We start from the raw sequence: 23,771 nt of genomic DNA, 5'->3' as shown, positions 1-23,771 counted from the left end.
CGATATCATGATGAGTTCTTAATTCTTGGAAAATTATCATATACCTTATGATGACTTGAAAGGGATATTAATATTACTATTTATTTTAATATTTATAAAGATATTAATATAAAGATATTAATATTTATTTTTTAATAATAAATATTACTAATATTTAAATTTAATAAATAAAAATTTAAATTACTATTAGAAAAATCAATTGACAGTACAAAATAATAAATTTTAATATTAAAATTATGAGTGAATAAATAATTTTATAATATTTATTAGATAACTTAAATAAATATAAGAAATATATTATACGTAAAGGAAAAAATTATTAATAATTAAGAAATATATTATAAACAAATGAAGTTAATATTCATTAATATTTTTTTAAAACTTTAATGATAATTTTATATAATATTAATAATTAAAGTATTTTTTATTAATTTTAATATTAAATTTCTTTTATTTTTTATTTATATTATATTAAATTACTTTTTGTGTCATAGTATCATAGAAGCCACTTTTTGTGTTCATCTAACACTCTTTTCAACATTTACATTTTCAAGATTTGGATCACATGCATTCAAAATTGCATGTATGCAGCCAATACGGAGCTGGTCCTTTAATTGAGATCAGATAGTTTAATTTATTTTTAAAGATTCTTTTAGTCAAACTGCTTTTAATCTTGATCGTTTGATTTTAATCGGACGGCCATATCTATCTTATGTGCTTCTAGTTTTGGCTGCATGCAATCCAAATCCACTCTTTGATCTAATGAAATTTATGAAGGTCTCACCCATCACTTTATGTGGGTCCCATTCCCCAAAAATGGTGAAACATACATCAAATTTTGTGAGGGTTCCATTCTATCTTGTCCTCACTCACTCTCATATTATACTTGTCATCATGTTTATATTCTGAACCTCACCTACATTCTATCTCTCAATTCCAACAGCAGAACTCTGCCTGAAGAATAGTACATCCACAGCCTTTGATTGCAATTGCAGTTACATAGAGTCTGTAACAAGGTATACTATCCTTCTCTTATAAGTCTGTGCTTAGAAATTAAGCTAGCAATTGAAATGGTTTACAAACCAGGTTGAGTTTTCTAGTTTGTTTGAATCTGAAATGTTCCTATTATTACTTTCAGTTTCCACTATACACAGATATATGATGAATTCTAAAATAATAAGACTTAACTCTTATGTTTAGCATAAAATTGACACTGTTAAGTTTGAATCAAAAGTGAAAATTATTGTTTGTGTTTTAAGATTGAAATAAACTTGATCAAGTCCAGAGTTTGTTCACAAAGCAGTTTGAAATTTTAAAAACTGATGGGATCAACTTAAATCTCATAATATGTATTTATATATTTTAGTAACTAATTAATTAAACTTTTACCTGTAGTGGTGGTTTTGTCAATGTATTCATATATTTTAGTAACCAGTTAATTAAAATTTCACATGTAATTGTGGTTTTGTCAATGTAACTAGATTGTAACCACAATTTTGGGCGTAACAATAACATGTTTGGACAATTGTTCCTAACCTTAAGCAACCACAATTTTATTACAAGTTATAACACACATCTAAATTCTTTAGGAAGACAAGTGTTTTCTTATAACCTATTTTTTTTCTAGAACTTTTGATCTGGATGGTAGTTTTAAATAACAATTTTACAGTAAAACCAATAAATAGTTAGAATGCAGCACTTTGATGTCCATATTCTGAAGTGTATGTTCTGTTTCTGGTGTTCATTTCTCTGGATTTCTTTTCTCTGTTCCCTGTTGCTTCTTGTAAATGAATTTAGAATTTTACATTGTTTTCTTGATGATGATGATGATGATGATGATGATGATGATGATGATGATGATATGATTTTTAATACACTTTGTTTTTTCAGCAATGATTAATCGGATAGCAATAGCAGCGGTGGTGATTCTCATAGGATGGGCTTATATGGCCATACAGCCTCCTCCACCAAAAATATGTGGATCCATTAACGGTCCTCTGGTTACTTCACCTAGAGTGAAACTCAACGATGGGAGACATTTGGCTTACCGGGAGTTTGGTTTTCCAAAGGAAGAAGCTAGGTACAAGATCATTGTCGTTCATGGATATGCCAATTCCAAAGATACTCATTTGCCAGTTTCTCAAGTAAGAACTTGCTCCTTTTCTCTAATCTTATGTCTGCTTTAATCACTTATCTGCCATTAGTAATGCTTAATATATCCCGGAGAACTTATGGAAATTTGTTAAAACTAACTTATAGACAAGTTATAAGTTGTTTTCAAATGCTGTCCTAAATAGTCTCACAAGTGCTTATGTTAGTAGATAATCTCAGTGAGTATGTGAATGTTCTGCAGTTTATTGGAGTATGATAGAAACTTGTACCAATAATGTAAATACTTAATAACAAGATTTAATAATTGTTATTCTGTGGTGAATTGATTTTACTCTCGGTCTCTAACTGATTATTTTAAATTTTGATTTTTTTATTTACAGTCATTATGTTTTTGTTTTGATGTAGGAACTTATTGATGATCTTGGGATATATTTCCTCTACTTCGACAGAGCAGGTTATGGGGATAGTGATCCATATCCGTCACGTTCAGTGAAGAGTGAAGCATATGATATTCAAGAACTAGCAGATAAATTACAGATTGGGAATAAATTCTATATCATTGGAATATCAATAGGAGCTTATCCAGTTTGGAGCTGCCTAAAGTACATTCCACATAGGCATGTTAATTTATGACTTGTAGCTTCATTTTGATTTTGATGGTTACTATTATTGTTCTCAGTAATAGAGAAATGACTTGTAGTTCGACAGATTATCCGGAGCAGCTTTGGTAGTTCCATTTGTAAATTATTGGTGGCCTTCTTTTCCTGTTAATCTATCAACAGAGGCATTTCAAATGCTCCCTCAACCAGATCAATGGACATTTCGAGTTGCACATTACACCCCTTGGTTATTCTATTGGTGGATGACTCAAAATTGGTTCACTTCATTGAGTTTCACAAATGCTGAAATGTTCCCTCCGGATGATGTTGAGATCCTTAAAAGCCTCTCAGAAGCCCCAAGCACTGGCCAGGTAGCTTATACTCACAAGACATTCTGTTTTTTGACACTGATATATTGCTATTTGCGAATGATGCTAACTGCTAAGTGTTTTTTTAACCTTCATTCAGGAGAAAATAACACAGCAAGGTGAGTATGAATCATTATACCGCGACATAATTGCTGGTTTTGGAAAGTGGGAGTTTGGCCCAACAGAGATAAGAAATCCATTTTCTGAGAATGATGGTTCAGTTCACATTTGGCAAGGCCTTAAAGATAAGGTGATTCCCTATACACTGAACCGCTACATCTCACAGAAACTTTCCTGGATTCATTATCATGAGCTTCCTGAAGGAGGTCATTTATTTATATTTAAGAGTAATCAATGTGAGTCCATAATTAGAGCACTTATATTATCATAAGGTATTCATATGATATGATAGTGTCTGTTAAAAAACTATTAGTCTACATATTGTCTTGTGCTTTTTGCGTGAAAATGATACTCTTACATGTTAGAAGTTATAATTCAATGTCTTGGATGCAAGCTTGTGTTCGATGTAGGTGTGTTCGGCCTAATCGAAGTAATAGTATTCGACATAGTCGAATACAACATTTTGTTGTTGTGTCGAAGCCAAAATATGTTTTGGGCTTAGGTTGTAAGTTTTGGGCTTAGGCCTTGATCGCTTATAAATAGGCATGCTATTGAATAGTTATATAATTGAACACTTAACAACTTTAGTAATAACAACTTCACATATTCAAAATACATTTTTCTCTCTTTTCTCTTTTCTTCTTCCTCGTCTTTCTTGAAAATCCTAATTGTCCCAACAAATTGGTATTAACAAGCTCGAGTTGTGTTTTAGAGAGAATCTATAATGGCAAACGGGACAACAACATCAACACAATTTCCAGCAAATCTACCAATTTTCAAAGGCGAGAATTATGAGAGGTGGATTGTGCAAATGAATGTCATCTTTTGATTTCAAGATGTGTCTGAAAACTTGAATGATGGAGTACTGGCATTGAAAGCAAATGCAGATGATGAATATAAGGCTGCACACAAAGATAAAGGAAGAAACATGGAAAACTCTGTTATTGATTCATCAACGTGTGGATCCTAACCTGTTCGAGAAGATCATTGAAGAGGAAACGACCAAAGGAGCATAGGACAAGCTGAAGAACGTGTACAAAGGAGATGAAAAACTGAAAAGGGTGAAGTTGTGGACATTGAGAAAATAATTCAAGATGACTCAGATGAAGAAAGATGAATCAGTCTCAGAATTCTTTTCACATGTGGTGCTGTTAACGAACCAGATGAAGGTGTGCGGTGAATCAATCAACGATTTACAAAAGATAGGGAAAGTGTTGAGATCTCTGACTCCAAATTTTGATTACATTTTAGTGTCTATTGAAGAGTCCAAGAACTTAGCTGAGATGAAGTTGGACGAACTTCAAGATTCATTAGAGCCTCATGAGATGAGGCTGAGGTTGAGGAACTAAGAAAAGGATAAGGTGGTTTAATATGCGCTGCAAGCAAGATTCATCAAGAAGTCTCGAAAAGAGAAGGTGAAACATAGAAAGAATCTTGATAGTGATGAGAATTCAAGCAAAAACTCAAAGAATCACACTGATTCAACCAAAAAACACATGGGCAACAAGTACTCGAAAAAGAAAGTTGACATGAAGGAGGTGCAGTGTTACGACTCTCAAGGATTTGGCCATTATGCTCGAGACTATCGAAGAAAGAAAGAAGCAAGAGAAAAAAGATGGTGATGAAGTGAAATATGCTCATGCTGGAGATAGTTATTTTGAGGATGTGCTACTAATGGAAAATACGCAATCGAGCAATGAGCAAACCAAAACGTGGCACCTAGATTCAGGATGCAGCAACCACATGACTGGTAATAAAAACTGGTTCACCAAGTTAGATGAATCAGTCAAGAAAGTGATCAAGTTTGCAGATGGCAGACACGTCAGATTAGGTGGTAAAGGAAACATATATGTGGTTAGAAATGATGGTCGAAAAGCCAACATCATTGATATGTTGTATGTACCTTTGATGACAAGTAACTTGATAACCATAGATCAATTGCTTGCGAAAGGGTACAACTTGATGGTAGAAAAGAATTAGATGAAAGTATAAGATGGTGATGGAATATTGATTCTGAAAGCACCATTGGCAGACAACAAACCTTCAAAGTAGAGATCAACACGGTTGATCACAAGTTTCTTGCTTCAACTGCAGAAGAAAACAAGAATTGGCAATGACATCACAGGTATGGGCATCTAAACTTCAGAAGTTTAGGTATGCCCAACCAGAAAAAGATGGTGTATGGCTTACCTCAGGTGAAGGAACCAAGTCAGGTGTGTGAGGAATGTTGCAAAGCAAAGTAGGCTAGGAAAGCATTCAAGCATGACTTGCCCATGAGGTCGAAGGAAAAGTTAGAGCTAGTTCACTTTGATGTGTGTGGACCTTTTGAAGTAAGGTAACAACTATTTCTTAACTTTCATAGATGGATTCACCCAATACATGTGGATTTACCTTATTGAACGGGAAAGTGAGGTATTCATACGGTTGAAGAAGTTTAAACTGCATGTCGAGAAACAAAGTGGATGCATGTTAAAGAAATTGAGAATTGATGGTGGAGGTGAATACACCTTTAGAGAATTTGCTAAATTATGCAATGAGGAAGGTATAGAGCATGTGGTCATTGCACCCTATACACCTCAGCTTAATGGTATAGATGAGAGGAGTAATCGAAGTATACTGAACATGACAAAAAGTATGTTGAAAGCTAAATAAATGCCAAAGAGATTTTGGGGTGTGTCATACCCCAATTTTTGACCCTAAGATCACACATCATTTGCATACCAATCATCAATCAAGAAGTTTTAACTTAGAGCTCTACTTGTGGTGTTATGCTCAATTCATCTGCAAGGGAATCATCAAGCACCCATGTTTAGTCTTGTATATATTGTCTTACTAACCAAAATACCAAAAATATTGCCTTGTGCTTTTGTATGTTTGTGTTTTGTAGGTACCAAGTCAAAGTATCCTTCAAAAAGAGCATTTTTCAACATTTTCACTATGCAAATCGATTTGCATAAGGTGTAAATCAATTTACACAACTGTTTCTGCACCAAATTTGCTTCTGCCATCAGTGCAAATCGATTTGCATAAGACAGCAATCGATTTGCATAACTGTTTTTGCCCCAGATTTTGCCTTTTTCAGCAATGTAAATAGATTTGCATAAAGTGTAAATCGATTGCACCAGTGCGAATTTGAAAAAATGAAGGCAAATTTCAGATTTTGAAAGTGTTGACATCATTTGCAAGCATGGGAAGCATGACTTAGCTCTTGTATTTGATTACCTACATCATTTAATCATAAACCCTCATGTGATTGCATCAAGACCATTGGATCTCATTTTTGGCTCCAAATCCTTTTCCCAAGCCTAATTCTATTTTCCAATCCTAACTCCAAGCCACAAAATTTCCCAAGCCTAAGTGCTATAAATTGAGGCATTCCCCTCTTCATTTTTCAAGCTTTGATAGCCAAGAAAACTCTTGCTCTTTCTCTCCTCACCTCTTCCAAACCCCTCACTCAAAGCTCTTTTTCTTCCACACAAATTAGTGAGTCACATCTTGAACCTCACTAATTTAGAGCTAAACCTCAACATAAACACTACTTTTTCTTCATCAATTGTGAGAGATCAAGGCTTGTGGTTGTGTGTTCTTGAAGAAGATTCAAAGCTTGTGAAAGATTTGGTAAAATTCTAGATCCATTCCATAATTCAAGATGTGATCTATTGTTGTTTATGCTTGATGCACCTTTGGTGCTACATTGATGAGTTTTGCTTGCTTACTTGATACATTTTTGTGCACAAATTGATCCGAGATCACAAGGTGTTTGGTTTTATGTTTAAACAAGTTTTCTTCTCTTGATTTGCTGTTTTTTTGAAAACTGTGTTGTGCAAATCGATTTACATCTGGTGCAAATCGATTTACACAACTGAAAAACTGCGCAGATTTGAAAACAGAGTTATGCAAATCGATTTACACTCTGTGCAAATCGATTTACATCTGGGCAGAATGCTTGTTTTTGTGGTTTTTGACTTGTTTTTGGTTCTAACTCATCTTCTACTCCATTCTTTTGATATTTTCTTTGAATCACAAGTTAGAGGCCTAATTTCTCTCTAATTTCAATGGACTTAGGGCGTCGATAGGATGAGAATCCAAATCCGCAATATTAAGTGATTGAAATTATGGATGAAAGGAGCTTTTGAATATGGTTCCATCTTTTATTTCTTTTTCTTTTGATCGATGAAAGTCTTTGATACCTTGAGAATTCTTATGGATTCTTGGTAAAGACTAGATCACTCCTTATTTTCTTTTCGTGCGGTATTGCTTTCGGAGAATGATCTACATATCATTTCTCTCGCATGCATTAGCACATAAAGTTTTGACCGGCCTCGTTGTAGGGTGATTTCTACATAAATCACTTGGCGATCTGCTTAACATAGCGCAATATTTCGTGTCCCGAATAGAAAAAGATCAAATATGGAAGAGAATTGTATGCGGTTGATTTAAGACTTATGGAGGTTTTATCGTGTAGTCGCTATGATTTTATCAAGCTTCTGATAAATGTCCATTGAATTTAAATCCGAGAACATCCTTCACTCACCATCGATCTTAATTACTAACTTTGATAACATACTTGACAAGTTTCAAGATGGTTATCTTTAACATCTAACAATTGACTTTAATTTCTGCACTTTATTATATTGCTCTTTATATTTCTCGCTTTATCGCTTTATTTTATCATTTCATCATATTTACATTCTGCTATTTTCTCTTTGTCTATTTGGACATATGTTTATGCTTCCGCTATTTTTCTTTTGTCCACTTGGACCATACTTTACTTTTATGCTAAAACACTAATAATCAACCAAAATCTAAAAAACACATAAGGTTCTCTTTGGACTATTGGTTACTATCCCTAGCATTTTGGAGATTTGGACTTATGGACTTAGTACCTCTGGACCCTTGTTCTGTTGTTACTCTGCTGTTATTCTGTCTGTCTGGCATTGGATTGTTGTCTGTTTGTATGTGCAGGTATTTCCTTGAAAGCCCTTGATGGTTAATTCCAAGGCATTGATATAAGGATTTCACCCGAAAACAGCCGTTACTCTGCCCGATTTCCGTCAGAATTTTAATGTGCTTAATGCAAAGTGGTGCTAAGATAATAAGTTTCATCTGGATCCCCAAGTGGTAATGTGATTGGTTTGGTATTGATAAGTCCAAAGGATGGGAAATCTACCTTGACTCACAATGTCAAGTGTTGGCTTCTTATTTCGGTTAGACCGTTCTTTTCCTTAGCTTTTATTTTACGCAATAGGATAGCCTCTTCATCTCCTCCCCTTCTTTAATTTTCAAAATCTTCTCTCTTTTTCCAAAACATTCTTATGTTTTCAAACCTTTTCAAAACCTTTTTTTTAAAAAAAAAAATCTTTTGCCCTTAGTGACCTTTTTCTCCAAAAGTTTAGACACTGTTAATTGTCGAAACGAGTGGTTATACCCCACGATTTTGAAATTGATTGATATAATGAGATCTTTTCCGCGTGAGAGAGCTAGTGGCATACTCGTTGATTTTATCCGAGTTGGAGCCCTTCTTTCATTTGCGATGCAAAGAACTCGTTTGTTCTCATGATCAAGATCAATGGCTGAGTATTTCTCTCCGACAACGATAAAGTGTTTATTCGTTTTTTTTTAAAAATGTTTTCCCTTTTAAGCGGAACTACATTAGCTCTGACTTCTCCATTGCACCGAAGAGGTATGTAGGCACAAGGCTTAACGCTTTGCCGAACTTATTTTAAAAATAAAACAAACCCTTTTTTAGCACACACACGACACAGATTTTCAAAAAGGTTCCTGTGGAGTACCACAGATATGAGGGGTGCTTAAAACCTTCCCCTCATATAATCAACACCCGTACCTAAGATCTCTTCTTTTTGTTTTTAAAAACAAACTTTGGGTTTTTTTCCGTTCTTTTCCCTTTTCCTTTGGAAACAATAAAGCACGGTGGCGACTTTCACTGAAATATTGAGTCGAGTCAATCCTATGGCTTCGATCTCAGATTTTCCCCGCTACAGAAAAATTCTTCATCACCTCCCCTTCTTTAATTTTCAAAATCTTCTCTCTTTTTCCAAAACATTCTTATGTTTGCAAACCTTTTCAAAACCTTTTTTAAAAAAAAAAAATCTTTTGCCCTTAGTGGCCTTTTTCTCCAAAAGTTTAGACACTGTTAATTGTCGAAACGAGTGGTTATACCCCACGATTTTGAAATTGATTGATATAATGAGATCTTTTCCGCGTGAGAGAGCTAGTGGAATACTCGTTGATTTTATCCGAGTTTGGGCCCTTCTTTCATTTGCGATGCAAAGAACTCGTTTGTTCTCATGATCAAGATCAATGGCTGAGTATTTCTCTCCGACGACGATAAAGTGTTTATTCGTTTTTTTAAAATGTTTTCCCTTTTAAGCGGAACTACATTAGCTCTGACTTCTCCATTGCACCGAGGAGGTATGTAGGCACAAGGCTTAACGCTTTGCCGAGCTTATTTTAAAAATAAAACAAACCCTTTTTTAGCACACACACGACACAGATTTTCAAAAAGGTTCCTGTGGAGTACCACAGATATGAGGGGTGCTTAAAACCTTCCACTCATATAATCAACACCCGTACCTAATATCTCTTCTTTTTGTTTTTAAAAACAAACTTTGGGTTTTTTCCGTTCTTTTCCCTTTTCCTTTGGAAACAATAAAGCGCGGTGGCGACTTTCACTGAAATATTGAGTCGAGACAATCCTATGGCTTCGATCTCAGATTTTCCCCGCTACAGAAAAATGGCGACTTCACTGGGGATCCAGTTTTAAGTGTGTTAAGCCTATTTTTGTTTATCTATGTGTTTTTTTCTGTATATATATATTGTGTGCTTTGTTTGTTTTTTTTTTCTTTTTGGTGCTTAATGGTTCCTCTGTGATGAGATAAAGTTCTAACCCGGACTTTGGTGAGTAACTTGAGATAGGAGGTGGTAAGACCAATAGTCGCATGTCAGGAGCAATCCTTAGCATGAGCGTCATATGGTGGAACCCCAATCAGTGGATGCCTCATGGAAGGTAGTAGATGTTGTTACGAATCATCGTAAGAACGCTATTACTTTCAATAGTGAGTGTCCGTAGAAGCTGAATGGCCTAGAACCCTTTTAACCCATCTAAGCCTTTTTAGGATGTAGCGCAGAAACAAGGTCAAGTACCAATTTGAGCTTGTTGTCATGCGATGCTACGCTCAGACGAGGTCTTTTTAGGCATATTATTGGCGTCCATGAGCAATTGTGCGTGCCGGTAGTATCCGATAGAAGATTGAAAACTCTGGGAACCTTATTAGAACCCGTTCGGCAGGTACAAAATTCCCTAGTACATACCTTTGTGGGTGGTTCTTAATTTTGACTCCATGCTCGTGACGTCGAACCTTTGAACCCTGTTTATGCGACCATGTGTGATCTTAATTGTGATTGATGCATAAACCATGCATCCATGCATTCATTTTATTTCCAAGGAACTCATAGGTCTTCCTTTGTAAACATCATAAGTTTCATCAAACTCAATGGATCTTGGGTGTTGATGGGGTGAAAACTCTAATCCACCAAAATGGATGATTGATCTTGATGATAACTTGATCAAAGCTTTGATCCAATATAGGATTTACCTCCTTCATGTTTTGATGTTTACAAATTAATAACTTGAATTCCTTGAAAATCAAATAAATAAAAAGAAACAACAATAATTGCATCATTTGCATACATACATCCAGGTTGTCCAGAAAACTTATCCTTATCTGTCTCCATCTTCAGAGTTTGTCTGTCTGCTGTCAAGCTGATTCCTCGACACATTGAACTAGAAGCATGTATCTGAAAAGTATGGAAGAACTTCAACAAGACCAAGAGTTTCTAAGAGCAGAGGTCAGCTAGTTGAAAATTCAGATGAATCAAATTATGGAAATCCTGCAAAGTCTTGTCGAAGAAAGAATGCAACATTCCTCCGATTATCACAAAGCAAGTGAATACTCCTTTAGCCTTTTCCGTTGCTACTCCAACTCAGGGGAAACCATATGTTATGTCATGTGATTCATATTTTGAAGTAGAGAAGGAAACACCTGTTTGCTTTCCTCAATCAGTGCTTCATAGGACTCTGCATCAACATCCATTGTCTGTTCCTTCTCAAGGTAACAAAAAGCAGAAACAAGATCAGAATCGCGATAGGACTCATTTTGATCCTATTCCTATGTCATACACTGAATTGTATCCTACATTGGTCCATAAAGGGTTGATCACAACAAGAACCATGCCGCCTCCTCGAAACCCTCCCTCAAAAGGATTCCGACCTGATCTTCATTGTGAATTCCATCAGGGTGGTGCTGGCCATGATTTTGAAGGTTGTTATGCTTTGAAGACTAGAGTTCAAGAGTTGGTGAGATCAAAAATGTTTTCTTTCAAGGACATGGGTCCTAATGTTGTCACCAATCCTTTACCAGATCAGAGTGGCTGAAGACAAGTCAAAGCCCGTTTTTCCTAAAGCCAAGTGTTTCAGACGAGATAGCTCATCTTGGTTGCTGATTAGTCACTAGGCCTTGATTTTGTACTGTTTGTATTTCCTTTATGGTGTTGTTTACTTTTAGACTTTGTTTGTTTTTGAATGGTGATTTTAATGAAATGAGCATTGCATATTTTGAATTCATTCACATCCACTGTGTTTATGTTTATACCTTCTTTTACAAAAACGTTTTCTTCCATTTGCTTTCTCTATCAAACTTGTGTTTTATGCAAAGATTGGAGGGAGGATGATGACAACGAAATACCCAAGTTGTTGAACTTTATGCTTTCAAATAAAACTCTGCTGATGATGTACAGGCATTGTTTCAATTCCAAAACACTGGAGAAATAAGGAAGTTAATCCCTTGTCAACCCCTCTGAGCCTTTGAAGTTGGTGTTTCTTTCTGTATGAAAAAACCCGCATTTTAAACCTGGGGAAGGGTAGTTCTCAACTAATTTGGCTGTGCATTCTATTTTAAGAGAATCATTCAGTACACCTTTCCACAAAGGTTTCAATCACAAGCTTTCCTCCGCATACATCAAAGAAATGTTGGAGATGTCAATCAAAAGCCAATGATGGTTCATCAATCATTAAGCAAGGCAGTCACTATCTTTAAAAGAAAATGTGTATTAAAAAAAGAATCACATAAAAGCCTGCTAAGTCAAAACCAAAAAACGACTTAGGCAAAAATAAGGGCATCCCGCTGACTGTAAGTGAAAAAATAGACAGTTCAGGCAAAAGTTAGGGATATCAAAAGAAAAAGATGAAAAAAGAGAAGTCAATAAATTCCTCAAGCAACAAAATGTTGTGACAACAAAAAGGAAGAAGTGACTGCCATCTCAAAAGTTCTCTTTGCATATGAACTATCATCATTATCAAAGGTGCAATTCCAGAAGCCTCTTGGAACCTGAATGCATAAGCTGAATTAACTGAGTTTTAGGACTGGAGATCATCACGAAGATGGGGTGGGTACAATCAAATTTTGAGCCTTATATCCTTTGTTTCTTAAACCGTGAACCAGGCCACGTTACAACCTTTAAAAGACCTAATTGAAGCAAGGTTTGTTTGAAAGCATACTACAACAAGGTTGCGTAAGCTGACTCCCATGAGATTTTCCAATCATTTGTTTTGATATCATGCCTTTGCTTTATCTTTCACTTTGAATGTCTTAACCTTTATGTTTTGACCAGTGATTCCATTTGCTTTACATCAATAACATCATTCCAATAATGATTTTGATTTCAAAAATATTCTTTGAGCATTGCATTAAAATTACCATTCTTGAATGAACATTTTATTTGTAAGTAAGCACTCATCTTTCAGGAAGTTCAAACAGTCGAGAAACTTGATTAGTGATCCAATCAGGGGCACGTTACTTCAAGATCCTGTTGTTCAGATGTCCAGTCAAGATTTGTTGATCAGAATATCGTTTCAAGACTTATACTGGGGCAAGCCATCCCAACATGCATATCAAGAATTGAAGCCACGATCAGTTCATCCCTAATACAGTTCAGCTGAAGCCATGATCAGTTAACTTGCAACAATTAGTCAATAAGGGGCAATCTTCTTCAGTAATCCCCAAGCAACTTTATCAGTCCTTCTCAGAGGATCACCAGTCTGATACAGTTACCAATGTGACAAGAAGTGTGTCCAAGCATCTTCTTCATAAGCAGAATTGGCAGGGTTCCCGTGTTGAGGAATCGAGTTCCTATCGTGCCTCACAAAAGAGTCTCCCTCAGTTGTAACAAACAATTGCATTGCATTGATCATATATCATGCATAGAAAAATTCAACATCATGCATTGAAACAAATTTCATACTCATTTGCATTTTTCGAGGTTCTGTTGCTATCAACATCTTCACCTTGAGATCAAAGTCCAACTTACTTGGCACCTATCCAAAACAGATACTTGTTTGTCTTGTCCGTCTATTGTTGTTCCTTGATGTATCCTTTCTTCATTTAGTGCCATTCCTGGATGTTATGATTTCTCCCTCTTCTTTCAGTGTCATTCCTGAAAGATTTCGACCATGTTTTATCTTGATTGTCTCTGATCATGCTTTATCCTGATCATTTACACCATGTTTTATCTTGATTCCCTTCAATCATGTTTTATCTTGATTGTCTCTGATCATCCTTTATCCTGATCATTTACACCATGTTTTATCTTGATTCCCTTCAATCATGTTTTATCTTGATTGTCTCTGATCATGCTTTATCCTGATCACTTACACCATGTTTTATCTTGGTTCCCTTCAATCATGTTTTACCTTGATTGCCTCTGATCATGCTTTATCTTGATCGCTTACACCATGTTTTATCTTGTTTCCCTTCAATCATGTTTTATCTTGATTGCCTCCAATCACGTTTTACCTTGATTGTCATTCGATGTTATCCAATCATGTTTTACCTTGATTATCCCTTAATGACATCCAATCATGTTTTACCTTGATAGACCTGTGATGATTATCTAATCATGTTCTACCTTGATTATCCATTAATGACATCCAGTCATGTTTTACCTTGATGGACCTGTGATGATTATCCAATCATGTTTTACCTTGATTGTCCGTTGATGATTATCCAATCATGTTTTACCTTGATTGTCCGTTGATGATTATCCAATCATGTTTTACCTTGATTGTCCGTTGATAATTATCCAATCATGTTTTACCTTGATTGTCCGTTGATGATTATCCAATCATGTTTTACCTTGATTATCCTTTGACGATATCCAATCATGTTTTACCTTGATTGTCATTCGATGTTGCCCAATCACGTTTTACCTTGGTTGTCATTTGATGTTGTCCAATCATGTTTTACCTTGATATTCATTTGATGTAGCCACATTCATGTAGGCCTCAGATACTCTCTTCTCGAAGTTCAATCATGTTTTATCTTGAAAGCTTCTGTCGACTGTTTCTTTCTTTTGTGAAGTCCGATTCTATTCCTAGATGACGTATACCTTTTCCCCAGTGGAATCCTTTCTTATCTCCCCAGTGGTGTTATACTCCGCTCTATTCTATAATCATACTTGATGCATCCATAAGCATCGCATCATACCTTAGGTTCAAAAATTGTGTGTTTTATATTTAAGTCTCTTCAATTACGTCGAGCTGAGGATTTTAACCCTCACATCTCCGGATAGAAGAAACTTAAATAGGGGAATCTGTCATACCCCAATTTTTGACCCTAAGATCACACATCATTTGCATACCAATCATCAATCAAGAAGTTTTAACTTAGAGCTCTACTTGTGGTGTTATGCTCAATTCATCTGCAAGGGAATCATCAAGCACCCATGTTTAGTCTTGTATATATTGTTTTACTAACCAAAATACCAAAAATATTGCCTTGTGCTTTTGTATGTTTGTGTTTTGTAGGTACCAAGTCAAAGTATCCTTCAAAAAGAGCATTTTTCAACATTTTCACTATGCAAATCGATTTGCATAAGGTGTAAATCGATTTACACAACTGTTTCTGCACCAGATTTGCTTCTGCCATCAGTGCAAATCGATTTGCATAAGACAGCAATCGATTTGCATAACTGTTTTTGCCCCAGATTTTGCCTTTTTCAGCAATGTAAATAGATTTGCATAAAGTGTAAATCGATTGCACCAGTGCGAATTTGAAAAAATGAAGGCAAATTTCAGATTTTGAAAGTGTTGACATCATTTGCAAGCATGTGAAGCATGACTTAGCTCTTGTATTTGATTACCTACATCATTTAATCATAAACCCTCATGTGATTGCATCAAGACCATTGGATCTCATTTTTGGCTCCAAATCCTTTTCCCAAGCCTAATTCTATTTTCCAATCCTAACTCCAAGCCACGAAATTTCCCAAGCCTAAGTGCTATAAATTGAGGCATTCCCCTCTTCATTTTTCAAGCTTTGATAGCCAAGAAAACTCTTGCTCTTTCTCTCCTCACCTCTTCCAAACCCCTCACTCAAAGCTCTTTTTCTTCCACACAAATTAGTGAGTCACATCTTGAACCTCACTAATTTAGAGCTAAACCTCAACATAAACACTACTTTTTCTTCATCAATTGTGAGAGATCAAGGCTTGTGGTTGTGTGTTCTTGAAGAAGATTCAAAGCTTGTGAAAGATTTGGTAAAATTCTAGATCCATTCCATAATTCAAGATGTGATCTATTGTTGTTTATGCTTGATGCACCTTTGGTGCTACATTGATGAGGTTTGCTTGCTTACTTGATACATTTTTGTGCACAAATTGATCCAAGATCACAAGGTGTTTGGTTTTATGTTTAAACAAGTTTTCTTCTCTTGATTTGCTGTTTTTTTGAAAACTGTGTTGTGCAAATCGATTTACATCTGGTGCAAATCGATTTACACAACTGAAAAACTGCGCAGATTTGAAAACAGAGTTATGCAAATCGATTTACACTCTGTGCAAATCGATTTACATCTGGGCAGAATGCTTGTTTTTGTGGTTTTTGACTTGTTTTTGGTTCTAACTCATCTTCTACTCCATTCTTTTGATATTTTCTTTGAATCACAAGTTAGAGGCCTAATTTCTCTCTAATTTCAATGGACTTAGGGCGTCGATAGGATGAGAATCCAAATCCGCAATATTAAGTGATTGAAATTATGGATGAAAGGAGCTTTTGAATATGGTTCCATCTTTTATTTCTTTTTCTTTTGATCGATGAAAGTCTTTGATACCTTGAGAATTCTTATGGATTCTTGGTAAAGACTAGATCACTCCTTATTTTCTTTTCGTGCGGTATTGCTTTCGGAGAATGATCTACATATCATTTCTCTCGCATGCATTAGCACATAAAGTTTTGACCGGCCTCGTTGTAGGGTGATTTCTACATAAATCACTTGGCGATCTGCTTAACATAGCGCAATATTTCGTGTCCCGAATAGAAAAAGATCAAATATGGAAGAGAATTGTATGCGGTTGATTTAAGACTTATGGAGGTTTTATCGTGTAGTCGCTATGATTTTATCAAGCTTCTGATAAATGTCCATTGAATTTAAATCCGAGAATATCCTTCACTCACCATCGATCTTAATTACTAACTTTGATAACATACTTGACAAGTTTCAAGATGGTTATCTTTAACATCTAACAATTGACTTTAATTTCTGCACTTTATTATATTGCTCTTTATATTTCTCGCTTTATCGCTTTATTTTATCATTTCATCATATTTACATTCTGCTATTTTCTCTTTGTCCATTTGGACATATGTTTATGCTTCCGCTATTTTTCTTTTGTCCACTTGGACCATACTTTACTTTTATGCTAAAACACTAATAATCAACCAAAATCTAAAAAACACATAAGGTTCTCTTTGGACTATTGGTTACTATCCCTAGCATTTTGGAGATTTGGACTTATGGACTTAGTACCTCTGGACCCTTGTTCTGTTGTTACTCTGCTGTTATTCTGTCTGTCTGGCATTGGATTGTTGTCTGTTTTTATGTGCAGGTATTTCCTTGAAAGCCCTTGATGGTTAATTCCAAGGCATTGATATAAGGATTTTACCCGAAAACAGCCGTTACTCTGCCCGATTTCCGTCAGAATTTTAATGTGCTTAATGCAAAGTGGTGCTAAGATAATAAGTTTCATCTGGATCCCCAAGTGGTAATGTAATTGGTTTGGTATTGATAAGTCCAAAGGATGGGAAATCTACCTTGACTCACAATGTCAAGTGTTGGCTTCTTATTTCGGTTAGACCGTTCTTTTCCTTAGCTTTTATTTTACGCAATAGGATAGCCTCTTCATCTCCTCCCCTTCTTTAATTTTCAAAATCTTCTCTCTTTTTCCAAAACATTCTTATGTTTTCAAACCTTTTCAAAACCTTTTTTAAAAAAAAAAAAATCTTTTGCCCTTAGTGACCTTTTTCTCCAAAAGTTTAGACACTGTTAATTGTCGAAACGAGTGGTTATACCCCACGATTTTGAAATTGATTGATATAATGAGATCTTTTCCGCGTGAGAGAGCTAGTGGCATACTCGTTGATTTTATCCGAGTTGGAGCCCTTCTTTCATTTGCGATGCAAAGAACTCGTTTGTTCTCATGATCAAGATCAATGGCTGAGTATTTCTCTCCGACGACGATAAAGTGTTTATTCGTTTTTTTAAAAATGTTTTCCCTTTTAAGCGGAACTACATTAGCTCTGACTTCTCCATTGCACCGAGGAGGTATGTAGGCACAAGGCTTAACGCTTTGCCGAGCTTATTTTAAAAATAAAACAAACCCTTTTTTAGCACACACACGACACAGATTTTCAAAAAGGTTCCTGTGGAGTACCACAGATATGAGGGGTGCTTAAAACCTTCCCCTCATATAATCAACACCCGTACCTAAGATCTCTTCTTTTTGTTTTTAAAAACAAACTTTGGGTTTTTTCCGTTCTTTTCCCTTTTCCTTTGGAAACAATAAAGCGCGGTGGCGACTTTCACTGAAATATTGAGTCGAGTCAATCCTATGGCTTCGATCTCAGATTTTCCCCGCTACAGGGTGAAGCAGCTTCGACAACACTATACATTCTAAACAGATGTCCAACGAAGAAGATAGTCGAGAAGACACCTTATGTGGCTTGGACAAGACATAAGCAAAATGTAAGTCATCTTAGAGTTTTTGGATCAATGTGTTTCAGGCATGTTCCTTAAAAATTGAGCAAGAAGTTTGATGATCAAAGTTAGACCGTGGTGCTCATAGGTTATCATTCGACTGATGCATACAAGTTGTATTCACCAAACGATGATAAACTAGTGGTTAGTAGAGATGTTTTAGTGGATGAAAGCAAAGGGTGGGATTGGAGTCATGGGTAGTTTGACAGGAGTCAGATACAACCACAACTGTGTTTGATGAATACCAACAAACTGAAGTCACAACTAATCGAAATGAAGAACCACCTGAGTAGAATGTCAGAAGATCGATTAGAATGAGAACTGAATTGACAAGGATAGATCAAGCAGTCGGTGCAGAGGGTGACTTAATAGAATAAATGACGATGATGGCTAAAGTAGAACCAATCAATTTGGATCACGACATGAATGATTCGAATTGGTCAGCATCCTTGATTGAAGTAGGTTTCACAAAGTGTCTCTGAACATGGAGTGTATGTCAATGATACATACAGGGTCAGTCGAATTATTTTATGCCTATATGTAGATGATTGTTGATTAAGTGTATCGTTTAATTTATAAAAAAATTATTGTAATAGCATAGTTATAATACATAGTCTATTACGTTGGTGTATTTCTAAAAAAACTCAAAATTTACTACGTACAAGGAGAATACGAAAGTGTATATCCGTATTTTAGCACGTAGATGCATCACCGAACAAAATTATGTCAAAATGAAAGTGTCTCAGTTAGAAATGGATGTGCTGCATATATGATGAGTATAGAAGTGCATATCTGGACAAAATCATGTCAAAAGGAGTGTCTTAGTTAAAAATGTATGAAGTGCATATAAAATGTACGAAAGTGCATCTCCAAATTAATTTCTGATAAATAAAAAGATATGGTTCGTTTACTCGTGAATTTGATATAAAGAGGTACATAAAAAAATACTTTCAGATTCATAAAAGTATTTTTGAATTTTCATAAAATGCTACTCCACCACTTAAGATAAGAGGGAAGTAATTAAAAAAGTAATAATAATTCACCTTGTGTAGTAAGTTTTCTCGAAATAATCCATCTAATTTTGAAACACACATTAATGGCCTACAAATGACTCATTGGAGTTTGGGTGTGGTAGATAATGTAAAAGGTCATTCTCAAACACTCCCTCCGTTTTTTTAACCGTCGTTTTAGCAAAAAGTTTTTCAACCAAGATAGTGAATTATTAGAGTTATTCTTCTTATTATACTCTCATTTGTTTTTCTCTTTTCAAATAAATTCAATCATACACTATTTTTTTAATAATTAATTGAAAAAATAATTAATTTTATGGAAAATGTCAAATGAAATTATTGAGAAAGTAAGAGTATAATTGACAAATTATAACATTAAACTATAAAAACGACACTTAAATAAAAACAATTTTTTTTTTTAATTTTTAAAAAAGAACAGAGAGAGGAGGGAGTAATAAATAACTCAATGAATTATTGTCACTGTCAATATCTCATTGACCAATTTCCAATTCAATACAAGAGAGTTTTAAAATATTAGGTTAGTAAAAAAAAAATACGTTTATTTGATCTTAATTTTTAATCAAATACTTCATCAACTTCTTAAATACAATTTGTTATGAATAAATATTATTGTGGATGTCCATATATATTCTTATCTTTCATCTTCATATTCCCTATTAAGTGGTATAGTAAGGTTATGATTTTTCACCTTCCTAATATCCTATAAATAGAGACCACTTTGCAATGTAAAGCTATCAACTTGAAAGAAGATGATAATACAATATTACTTTTTCTCTCATTCATCTTTACTTCATCTCTATATTGTTTTGGTTAATTTCATAACACGTTATCAGCACGATACTCTACAACGCGAGTGATGATATAGCCAGGTTCTACGTTATTTTTCTAATCTTAATATATTTGAACCAATATAATACAATTCATGTTTTTGTTACTATTTTTTCCTTCATATAAATATGTTTTTTTTAATATATTTTGTAGAGAAATTGATTTACCTTGTACAATAATATTAGATCTCTTTAACCTCTCTGAAGGATTGCACAAAGAATAATTTTTCTTGACCGTTGTTTATGGAAATAGTTTGTGATGTGATATTTGTAGAACTAAAGATTAATATTAAACTATCTCCAAATTATTGATCAAAGATTGATTTTAATCTATTATTGTGTTTATTAATAATTGATGAATTCCAGAAGAATTCAACGTCCAATCCCCTTTAAAAGGTCGTATCTATAATATTATTGAATCCAAGAAGGATTTCATTTTTTTTGTATCGATCTGAAAATTCATAATTTGTAATATGCTCATTAAAAGATTGTCATTTGAGAAAAATGACACAAATAATTTTAATGCATCCCAGGAGGATGGTTATATTTTTATTAGATTATTGTTTATAACAAATTATTTATATAGTTCCTGAAGAACTTATCAAGCATCCCTGAAGGATAGAAAAATAAATTATTTTTATAGTTCCTGAAGAACTTATCAAGCATTCCTGAAGGATAGAAAAATAAATTATTTGTATAGTTCTTGAAGAACTTATCCATCCCTGAAGGATAGTAAATCAAATTAATTATATGACGATATAATTTTAGTGATATAATATTGTATGATTAAATATGTTTAATTTTATAAGGGGTAATTGTTTGATAATTATATGATAATATGTTCATATGAATGTGTTTGATTAAAGTGTTTAATAATGAGATACTATTATATTGGTTTTGAATTATATTGGAGGTATCAAATATATTTGTATTACACAACACAATTTGGACAGAAAATGTGTAATAGAAAAGCTACCGTCTTTTTTCCCTCGGGCTTGTACTACACTTATATTAGTACAATTTAAGCACATGTAATTGTAAACCAGTAGTTTACAAATTACACTTAAATGTGTCGTTGGTAAAATCGGTTGGGTCATCTCGGATATAATATGATGCGAATAATTTGTATTGAAGAACCAGAAGTTTCTTCAATCCATTAAATTTTTGTGTGTTTCTAAAGGAAAATAAAAATTTGAGAAATTGCATTTTTATGACATTAACTGTTGCATCGACTAAAATATCATGCATATGTCTCTATTCACAACCAGAAGTTTGTGAAATTATTTTCTCAACTAATTAGACTAAGATCTTATTTTCTGGATTTTTTAGAAATTCATGTATAAGTATCACATATATTATTAAAATTAATATTAAATATCATATAATATATGTTCATAAAAAGAAAATGGACCCGAAGATCCATTCTTTAGACGTCTAAAGTTAATTATATGGTTGATACTTATGAGATCATCAATTCTAAATTATATATTTGAAACACCCAAAGTATGATATTAAGATATTTATTCGCATTAAGCCAACAAGATACTATATCTTACTCCTCCCTATTTATTATAATACTTCTCATCTAAGTGAATATTTGGATGTGTTGTGTATATTCCAATTGCTCCAATACAATACATTAAGATGAGTCTTGAAAGAATATTGGAAAAATATAATTAATATGAATCTCAATTTTGAGGATATAATTTGAGAAAATAATCAAATACTTGATTACAGCCCAGTAGGCTGATTATCACTTGATAAATTAATTTTCCCAATATTAGGGGGAGGGAATAAGCAGCTGAAATCATGAACAAGAAGTTCAAATGAACAACTAAAATCATGAACAAGAAGTTCAAATGAACAATTTAAAATAAATTGTTGTCTTGATCCTCGTACAAATCAATATAAACCAAAAGTTCAAAATATTATTCATTTGCAAAGTTTATGAAATAAATTATCAGCTGATAATACTCCACTCAAAGTGGATTCTCCTATTGGATAATATAATATTGCAAATGAGTTGTTGCTGCGCCTGAAGCGTGGTATGAAAGTCGGTTCCAATGTTAAAAGTCCTCTACTAAGAAAAGAAACTAAAGATGACCCAAGTGAGGATATGAAAATGCTAAGAGCACTTTGATCTAATTTAATTTCCAGTTCCAGAAGAACAAATCAAGTACTTGAAATATGAAATAAAGAGATCTCGATAAATTATGTCATGGATGAAATGGAATGGAACCGGAATTGAGATAACCAAATAAAGTCAATATTGACAATGTCTTTGTATACAATATAGCGCTAAAAGTGATCAATGATAACGAGGATCATGAGTCAAAGTCTATTAAAGATTATAGACTAAGTGAGAATTGGCCAAAATAAATATATTCAATTGAAGAAGAATTAAACTCACTTTACAAGTGACTCGCTTTTGGACCTGTAGTCCGAACACCTCAAGGTGTGAAACTAATTGGATATAAATGAGTTTTGTGAAAAAGAAAAATAAGAATGATATAAAGTTTGATTTATTGCTCAATGATTTTCACAAAGACCTAAGATTGATTTTGATAAAACATATTCACCCGTAGTGGATTCAATCGATTTTTGATGATTAATTAGCCTTGTAACACATGAAGGGCTTAATTTGAACATGATGGATGTAATGACATCTTATTTATATGGTTCACTTAATAGTGACATTTACGTGAAACTCCCTGAAGGGTTCAATATACCAGAGGCACGTAATTGTGGATCTCTACAAAACTACTACATCAAATTGAACAAGTCTCTCTATGGGCTGAAAGAATCTGGATGCATGTGGTATAATCGCCTCAGTGAATGTTTACTAAATGATGAATATACTAATAACTCAATTTGTCCTTGTATTTTCATAAAATACTATGGAAAAGTATTTGCAATAATAGTTGTCTATGTGGATGACATAAGTATTATTGGAACTCCTGAAGAGCTTCCAAAAGCTATAAATTGTTTAAATAAAGAGTTTGAGCTGAAGGACCTAGAAAAGACAAAATATGTCTAGGTTTGCAAATTGAGCATGTGGACAAAAGAATATTTGTACATCAATAAGGCTATATAGAAAAGTGTTGAAATGATTCTATATGAACAAATGTCACATGTTGCCTACTCCAATATGGTTGTTAGATCATTAGATGTGGAGAAAGATCTTTTTAGGCCTCGAGAAAAGGATAAAAATTGCTTGGTCCGGAAGTACCATATCTTAGTGCAATTGGAGTACTAATGCACCTTGCTAAATATACACATCATGATATATCATTTGCGGTCAATCTATAAGTAAGATAGAATTATTCACCTATACGAAGAAATTGGAAAGCGGTCAAACATATACTTCGTTATCTTAGAGATGCAGGTTACTTGTCTGATTCTCACAATGGTAGATCAGAAAGAAGTTATTTATTTACATGTGATGGTACAACCATTTCATGGAGATCTATGAAACAACTCATGGCAACAACTTCATCAAATCCTGCATAACTATTAGCACTACATGAAGTCACTTCGAAGAAGACATTTTAAGCAACGACTACAAAGAATATCGTCACACATATAAATGTTTGCATGAGGGGGAGAT

General features: G+C 34.1%; 1 protein-coding gene across 1 annotated transcript; it reads left to right on the top strand.

Moving 5' to 3' along the window:
• Positions 1-845: 845 nt before the first annotated feature.
• Positions 846-14,202, top strand: LOC131653543 (uncharacterized). Its single transcript, XM_058923717.1, has 5 exons — positions 846-1,016; positions 1,891-2,144; positions 2,518-2,729; positions 2,821-3,082; positions 3,180-14,202. The coding sequence occupies exons 2-5, from the start codon at positions 1,893-1,895 to the stop codon at positions 3,468-3,470; spliced, it is 1,017 nt and encodes a 338-aa protein (XP_058779700.1). The 5' UTR covers positions 846-1,016; positions 1,891-1,892; the 3' UTR covers positions 3,471-14,202.
• Positions 14,203-23,771: the final 9,569 nt, after the last annotated feature.

The sequence above is a fragment of the Vicia villosa genome, linkage group LG2, assembly GCF_029867415.1.
Source record: "Vicia villosa cultivar HV-30 ecotype Madison, WI linkage group LG2, Vvil1.0, whole genome shotgun sequence".
NCBI classification, from domain to species: domain Eukaryota; kingdom Viridiplantae; phylum Streptophyta; class Magnoliopsida; order Fabales; family Fabaceae; genus Vicia; species Vicia villosa.
Note: the sequence above shows the minus strand (reverse complement) of the source record. Positions and strands in the feature narration are given on the sequence as shown.

Excerpts from the sequence above, each read along its gene's own strand:
- LOC131653543 (XM_058923717.1), top strand. The coding sequence starts at position 1,893 with ATGATTAATCGGATAGCAATAGCAGCGGTGGTGATTCTCATAGGATGG. Across the intron at positions 2,730-2,820 it reads CTAAAGTACATTCCACATAG|ATTATCCGGAGCAGCTTTGG; the intron begins GCATGTTAATTT and ends GTAGTTCGACAG. Across the intron at positions 3,083-3,179 it reads AAGCCCCAAGCACTGGCCAG|GAGAAAATAACACAGCAAGG; the intron begins GTAGCTTATACT and ends ACCTTCATTCAG.